General features: G+C 34.2%; 1 protein-coding gene across 3 annotated transcripts in view; it reads right to left on the minus strand.

Annotated features, from left to right (window-relative positions):
• Positions 1-3,923: 3,923 nt before the first annotated feature.
• LOC117117457 overlaps positions 3,924-8,358 on the minus strand; it is a 19,198-nt gene continuing 14,763 nt past the window's right edge. Inside the window, exons 2-6 of one of the 3 annotated variants that reach the window (XM_033261757.1) lie at positions 7,531-7,562; positions 6,472-6,540; positions 5,706-5,808; positions 5,351-5,412; positions 3,924-4,844 (exon numbers count right to left, since the gene is read on the minus strand). In XM_033261757.1, the coding sequence (XP_033117648.1) occupies positions 3,979-4,844; positions 5,351-5,412; positions 5,706-5,808; positions 6,472-6,540; positions 7,531-7,562 (1,132 nt within the window). In that variant the 3' untranslated portion in view covers positions 3,924-3,978. Of the gene's footprint in view, positions 4,845-5,350; positions 5,416-5,705; positions 5,809-6,471; positions 6,541-7,530; positions 7,563-8,358 lie in introns of all 3 variants that reach the window. The other 2 variants (XM_033261756.1, XM_033261758.1) reach the window with 2 other exon arrangements.

Below are 8,358 nucleotides of genomic sequence, written 5' to 3' on the forward strand. Positions count from 1 at the left end.
TGGGCAGTACACCGGGAGACAATCCCCAACTCTTTTCCAGAGTGTACTGGGTTCTTTAACGTGCACATCGGCCATAAATGCACACGGGACCAACGGCTTAAACGTCTCGTCCGAAAGACGTTGCGCTATAATAACGCAAGTTACAATAATTGTAACTTGTATTTCAGCCGTCTAGCGAAAACACAAGGAGAGGCAGCGATGGGAATTGAACCGGGGACCAAGAGATCTCCATGGTTCAGCGCACACAATGGTATCAACGCCAAGGACTAAGATATATTAAACAGTAATTGAAAAGCAGATTATTTAGCTGGTTAACAATTTATTACTATATCTGAGGTCGAGACATACAAATATTTAGGATATACCATGTCTAGAAACAGGTCAGACCATAACCATATACAGTAAAAGAAGTTGTTAAGAAGGGTAACAAAATAATAGGATATATTCAGTCAATTCTTATAACGGACAGGATGACTATAACAGAGTATACTACGGTGACATACTATGGAAATCACTGAGTTTGCCCTCCATCAATTACGCGTGTTCAACCTGGGCAGGGAGCTCTACTGATATGTTAACCATTGAAAAATTACAAATTCAGATGGCAAGGCTTATTCTTCGTGTCCCCGTACATCTAGTAAAGAGGCACTTTACGCAGATCTAGGATGGCATTCACTGGAAGCCATCTAAAATTGCCAACGTGTAAAATTTCAATGTAGGCTAAAAAACTGTAATACAGATCCCTGGCCTCGCTTAGCATTGAATGAAATGGTAGCTTTAAGTGAAACCAAACAAATAAAGTGTACATGGTTCGATCATATGAACAAACTTTTTTTTGAAAGTTAGGTTCAGAATGTGATTTTAATGCAATTGATAATGATAGCCTTCTGGTTATTACTTAAAATAAGATAAAAGAAGAACATATATTGCATCTATATGAAAGTACAAAAACAAAAAAAACTTCACTGGCTACCTACCTGCAAATAAAATCATCGTATGAACTTACAATAGAAAAAATAATTACTTACTTGATAAATTTGATTTCAAAAAGGTTACTCTTAAATTTAAAGCACGCTCGAATACTTTACCACTAAATATTAAAGTGAGCAAATGGATAAGGGACACCAATGAGATATGCCCACTATGTAAGTCTGGTAATGAGGATATTCAGCACTATTTATTCACGTGCAGAAATTCAAAAAATAATGACATTCGTATAGATGAGTTTGTAAAGCTATAGAATATGCTATGAGATTAATGGTCAGTTTGCTTGGGATTTGTTTATTTCTAGTGATTTGAATACCAAAACACGACTCATGCACGGCAATAATGAAATGTACAAATTCTATAGAAATAATAATGATATAAATATAACATTCTATAAAATATGCAAGTCCTGCCTAAAAAGAGCTTGGCAAACAAGGAGTAAAATCATGAATGAATATAACGTAAATAGCAGGTAAACAATGAGTAAACAACGACTCAGAATTTTTAACGCTGTTTTAATGATTTTTAACCCATTATAACCCTTTTTTATAAACAATTTTAACAGCCAGTCTTAACAAGCTTTAAAATGTTTTTATTTTAAGTTATTTTGAAGTCGTTTTTTACAGAATGTTTTTTATATACTGTCAATATCCAACATATATACATGTCTACAAATCCAACTATTATTTTATTATTAATATAAAATTGTTTTTATATTTGTTGTGTAGTGTTATATTTTGTCATCTTTGTGAACGCACCTTCATCGTGTGCCACTGTTGTAAAAGTGAAGATTCAAATAAAGAATGTTATTATTACAGTATTACTAATATCTTTAATTGATTACTAATCCGTTTATTGATATGCATAAAGTTGAAAAAACATCGTATTAACTATCATATATACATAGGCCTACATATTGCTATTTATTCTGTCTTTGCACATCTGTAAACGTTACAATCCGAGAGAATTGCTACCTAATTTCGTAAACGTAGGAAAACAACGTGTACCGTAACTCGCGGCGTGCTGAATGACTTGGGTCGTGGTCCGTGACTACATAGCCGCCCTAAGAGACTCTTATAGTAGCTAAATTTACACATCATTCCACAAAGACAGGGGCTGAAATGAACTATAGCACCGGGCGAACTACCGTTCCGATAGATTAATGAGTTCTTTAAAGTGCACCTATCCAGATGTGTACATTGACCTTGGTTCTGGAATACTTGGTTCTCAACCGAACCTCGGACTAGAAGCGGCTAAAATCAGCGCCAATATGTTAAGACTGTAGTTTGCAGTGCCCCTGACTTGCCACTCGTCATTTTTTCGCCCCAATGGGATTTGGGATTTAAGTGAAGTCTGAATCTTAATCGAGTGCATACAATCAAGGTGTACATCAAGGTGTTTTCAGTCATCCATAATTAGTAAAGTAGCTGTTGAAACAATTATCAGTTTGTATGCCAAGTGTATATGCCTACTTATATATAAACTATTTCTTCGCTTTTATTTATAATTTATATACATCTGTCAAACAAGTATTTATATAATTTGGCTGCATTCTTCTATAAAACCTATATGTCTACTGTAACTATAAAGTCTTAATTTTATTCAAAGTTGCTTTCTTATTGCGATAATAGCTACTCAGAAGTAATATAGAGGAATAATAATTTGCAGAAACAGTACGTATTCGAATAAACGCCATTGGAAGGGAGGAATCATTTCAAGAAGTCGTTTATTTTTTTGTGTGTAAAATTGACTTAATATAACCGCCACTAAATTTCACTGTAAATGTGGAACTACGACACACATAATTACTGTCAAAATGTGTTACTGCGTAATCATAAAGACTTGATCCCGACCAGGTTAGACAAAATGTAATTCTACTGGAGTAGAACATTTATATTGAATATGTTAAGAATGGTATTTGCTTCCATTGATTGGTTACATTTATTTATGGGGCGTTTATTCGATGGACGTGTTTATTCGAAATGAGGCTCTGAGGAGTTTATTCGTGGGGACGTTTATTTGCAAGACGTTCATTCAAGTAAATACGGTTTGCCTATTTCTTTACAGTTTCTCTGCTGGGCCTACGATTATATAAAGATATCGAAATACATACAGTTAAGCCTATTTGTTTATTAGCCTATTATTGATTTATTATATATCTAATTATTTATCCAACTAATCCAACATATTTTTTCTTATGTCTTTTATATTTTTAAAAGAGGGTCTCTGAACATCAGCTGGTCTTCTTGGTCCAGTTGGAAGGGTCACCCTCTATAAATCAAGTTTGCATAAAGAATAAAACGAATTTATCACCAAGTCACAATTTCTCATGTATTACAACCTTGCATAAATAGATTTTGTATTGAGCATAGCTTATAATTTCCAGCTAACACTGCGTACCGAGAAAAATAAAGGGTTTGTTGGGCCAATTACGAGACACCAAATATATTTTTCGACAATGAATGTGATGTGAACCACCATGTCGCAAAGAAGTCTACGAAAATCTGCGACTAGAGAAGAGATTATGTATTTGTGTTTGTTTTTACTTGGGAAACTGTTCAGTAGGAAATTTACGGTTCTCTCGACGGGCTCAGCTTGTAAATTTACAACCCAACCCAGCCTCTCATTGAGCCTAAATTTGTAGTGGACCATTTCCCCCAGTTTAAACAAATTCCCCTTCCCACCCCTCTTCTTTTGAATAGGAAAAAGCTTATTATTACCGTTTCCAAATTTCTTTCTTCTCAGAGATGGTCACCGCTCATAGACATTCGTTAGGCCTTGGCCAGCCATGACCAAAAGGGCTAATTTGCAAGGCTGCCGAAACGGCATGGAAGAGTACGGTGATATGTAGGCCTATATATAAATATATATACATATATATATATATATATATATATATTAATTTGCCGCTTGCTCTTCCTTTATAAGACAAAATATTTTCGCCATTGGCTCTTCCCGAATTTGTTATTGCCTTCTGGCTAAATTGAACCTCTAACAATCTTCGTATCCATTATTCAGATTTTCTCTTTCTGCATTAGATTTACCTTCTCGTTGATCTGAGTTCTTAATAATTGCTTCTTCGTATCCATTATTCATGTTGGCTTTTTCAACCCGTTTGTTAGTTTTTTCCACCCGGTTGTTGTCTTTTAATTGTTCTGAACCTCCAGGAGTTACATATTTAGGTTTAACGTCGCCTGGTAAAGTTTCTTCATAACCATCATTCGATTTAGCTGTACTTTCAGCTGGTTCGTCTTTAGAAAGGTTTAGTTTACCGTAGCCGGGATCCTTGACGCTTTCATCCACGTTTAAAGATGTCCTGTTAAAATGGGAATATTCTTCAGACTCTTCATCGAACGCAGGGGTGGGGATCAGCTTGTTGTAGTCGTCAGTTACGTCATTCGGAACAGTTTTGCGCGTGTTGTGATTTAATTTACTGTATGATTCTTCTTCAATATCACTTTGTCTCAACATCGCATAATCATCGGCTTCCCCACCACCGTTGGTCTCAATTGTGTGTGACGTTTCAGTGACGTCACTATTCTCATCTCTTTGCAAAGTATAATACGCAGGTATAGGTTTATCGATCGAGACATTTGAGTTTAACATCGTCTCGCTTTTATCTTCACCTAATTTCAGATTGGTAGTTTCACTCATGTCTGTAATTGCTGAGGAGTTGCCATTTGGTATCGCATCATTGTTTAGTTGGAGGATCGAGTATGAAGCGTCATTCTTGTCTTGTTGGAGGCCTATGTATTCAGGATCAATTTGTTCGTAGGTATTCTGTTGTAAAGTGGATGGAATGTAGTGATTCTGTACAGGTATGGCTGGCAGCGGCTGGGTCGCGACACTCGTTTCACCTTTAAAGAAAATATAAGGTAAAAATGAATGTATTTAAACAAAAATTCGTAGTCGAATACGTTTTTTCGCAATCTTTATATTTTCTTAATACAAATATAAAAAGTAGTCATTTTCAATTAAAATCAAAAGACAACAGCTATGATTTCATCATCATCAGGCCTACCATCATCGCATTAATATTCCTCTCATTAATAATATCATTATCACTATCGACATCAGTAGCCTTATTAATATCATCATCGTCATCATCACTATCAGTTCGTAGACCCTATGCTTTCCTATCATTATCATTTACCTCATCATTATAAAAATTATCGATATCTCCAGATTTTTTTCAAAAATTGTCAAAAAGTGGAGAGAAAAAAAGAGTTTGTAAGTGCCATTTCCGGTCTTCTAGAGGTGACATAATCGTAATTTTCTGAATGATTATGCTCCATAAGGTCATTGATTTAGTGAAGATCCGAAAAAAAATTTAGGTATTAAACAAAATGATAAGACGCGTTACCTTCAATGTCAACTTTCTCGTTTTCGGCAGAATACCTCACTGTAGATGATTTTGAATTCGATCTTCTTTAAAAAAAAATGATTTTCAACACAAGTGAGTCTTCTGTATTGCATTTTTGCAAAATCAATGATATTACGCTGTTTTTTTCTATTATCATATCAATTATCACCGTCGTTATCATTACTAGTATCACCATCACCACCGTCATCATCACCACCATAATCATCATCATCATCATCGTCATCATCATCATCACTATCATCATCCTCATCATCACCATCATCATCATCATCATCATCATCACTATCATCATCCTCATAATCATTATTATTATTATTATTATTATTATATTTACCCCTTTCCTTTGTTTTTTTTGTGAATCCAGTAACAAACTGTGATGAGAATTGCTATAATCACGATGACTACACAACACGACACTACCACAGCGACAACAACATCTTCAGTAATATGTGGAATAACAAAAAAAGTCTCATATCCATACATTATACTCTATTTAAGTTTGCTGCGTAGCACCGTAAACACAATATAGCCAAAATATAAATAATAATAATAACAGTGCTCAGATAAGAAAATAATATATAATTTATCGATTTCTTTGTTATCATTTAAGTGACTGTGCCTTATCAGACACAGAAGTTATTTTGTATCTTGAATAAAGTTTATAATGTTTGCGCCGCTAGGTTCCTCCCTCTTCATCAGTATATTACACCACTGTGGATGTTCTATTAACTAATCAACAATTAGAGTAGTTGTGTATCATATATTATGTGGAAATTATTACACGAAAGTTAAGAAAAAATGCAAGAAAAACATATTCTGAAGTCCTGTCGTGTGCTAATGGAAAATTAGTGCACGGTTTAAATTATGAAAATAACATTGGGAGTTGCAATGATGACGTCACGATTGACTTATGATTTATCTTGTTATTATCTTGTTTGTGTTTTAAAATACTACTCTATACTCATTCGATCATAAATAAACACACAAACTGATATATCTATCACAATAAAACAAAATTTATTTAAATTATATCAATATTGAAAAATAGATCAGTTACAGGATGATCAATCTACACTCTAAATGAATATTCACTCACTTACTTTCCTCACTATCGTTATTACTCCTGCATTCTCCTTGTTGGCAAGGGGATTGGCAATCATCACAAGTAGCTATATTATGTTTAAATAATAATAATATTATTATTATTATTATTATTATTATTATAATTATTGATAGTAAATTTGTCATCTATACAATAGCCAAGCAAAATTTGATGCCTTTTAAGACTGAGCTTACTCTCTAAATATGAGACTCCTCTAATTCGAGACCGAGACCACCTTTATGGACGGACCAAGTGACAAAGTGACCTCCAATTGAAGACCACATTTTAAAATAGTCATAATACTGTGTAATTTGAAAAAAAAAAAAAAAACATTAACAAATGTTCATAATTTTTTCGTACAGTACGCCCAAAAAAAATTAAAATGTAATTAAAATTAAAATCTTTTACCACTAACCGATGCCTTGGCGTCAAAAACATATATATAGATACGCACACTACCATAATATGACTTCAGATAATAAAGTTATGACCTTTTTCACATAGGCTTATTTTAACTGCCAAAGGGTCACGTCTCCCCTCCCTCCTCTTCACTGTCACATTTTCAGTCGTGTCAATGGTGTCAAAATGCTCAGGACAATAAACCGCTTCATTTTAGACCATACATTTGGTATTTGACATAATATCCTTTGTTGAATTTTTAAGGAGAAATCGTTAGTTTTAGACCACTGGCTGTGAATCAACAACTCATCGGAAAGCTGCTTATTGAAGAGCTGCTTATTGAAGATTGGGAACATAAGGAAAGGCCAAGTAACACAAAAGAAAATATTTTGTTTACTTTACAGCATACTGTTCAGATTTTTTTTTTCCCAATGTGTTTTAACAGTTTAAATTAGGTGAGACTAAGCCTCAAAAGCCTCAGCGGAGCAATGAGTGACAAAACTTTCTCACCGACCTTTGTTAGTACAATCTTGGCTGCGGCCGAAAGGTAAGGTAAGAGAAGCATCAGAAAAAAGAATTTTACTTGTACAAACCTATCTAAAACATAAGATTAATTAATCTTTTATCTTATTTGATATGTACATTAAATTTAACTTACGTTTATTGATTTTATCCCCTTTGCAACAGCAACTGCAAACATATAATAGTAAAAAATTAACAATAAACAATATTATACAACACCTGTATATATTAATTTTATGGGTTGAAAACAGGGCACGTGAGATTGATTTAATTTGAGTACCAGTTAACGATCGTTGAATAGTACTTTTTCATATTCAAGACGTCAAAAATCTCAAATGCAACGCGAGCAAGAAAAGTTAGCTTAGCCTAGGCAATTCGGGGTTGGTTATTCAGTAGCCCTCCATTCAGTAGCCCTCCAGTAGGTCCATTCGTACTGGACTGGGCCATGTACTATTGAGCGAAGGAGGTTTGGAAGAATTACTTTACTAAGAGATACAGCTAGGTGTTGCATAAAACAAATAATATTTTTTTATTCTTACAATGGGGTAGAATATTTCATTCGGTGAAAGATTGGATGTTCTATTGAACGGCTACGCATCGTTGAATAGAACATCCTCAAAAAATATTCTAGCCCATTGCACTCATAAAATTATGATTCATTAGGCCTATTTGTATATTATAGCATATTATAAAACAACCATGCACATCTGTGTGTATAATGAGCAATTATGATAATTCAAAAAAATTGTTATTAGTAAACTCAAATAAAATAAGATAATTAAAGTATATTAACCCCCTCTAATGAAAAACTTGGACCCACCTTTAGTGTAGTAGAAGGCTTATTTTGTTAGGAATACCCCTATTCCAGGGGCGCAGTTACGTGGTACCCCTGGAGTGGCTGCGAACAATAAATGCGGAACTACAAAATGATCAGTGGCGTAACGGTCGAAGGACCCGAGCCAGG

Source organism: Anneissia japonica, unplaced genomic scaffold (genome assembly GCF_011630105.1).
Source record: "Anneissia japonica isolate Jap-2015-1 unplaced genomic scaffold, ASM1163010v1 scaffold287792_len130959_cov153, whole genome shotgun sequence".
NCBI lineage: Eukaryota > Metazoa > Echinodermata > Crinoidea > Comatulida > Comatulidae > Anneissia > Anneissia japonica.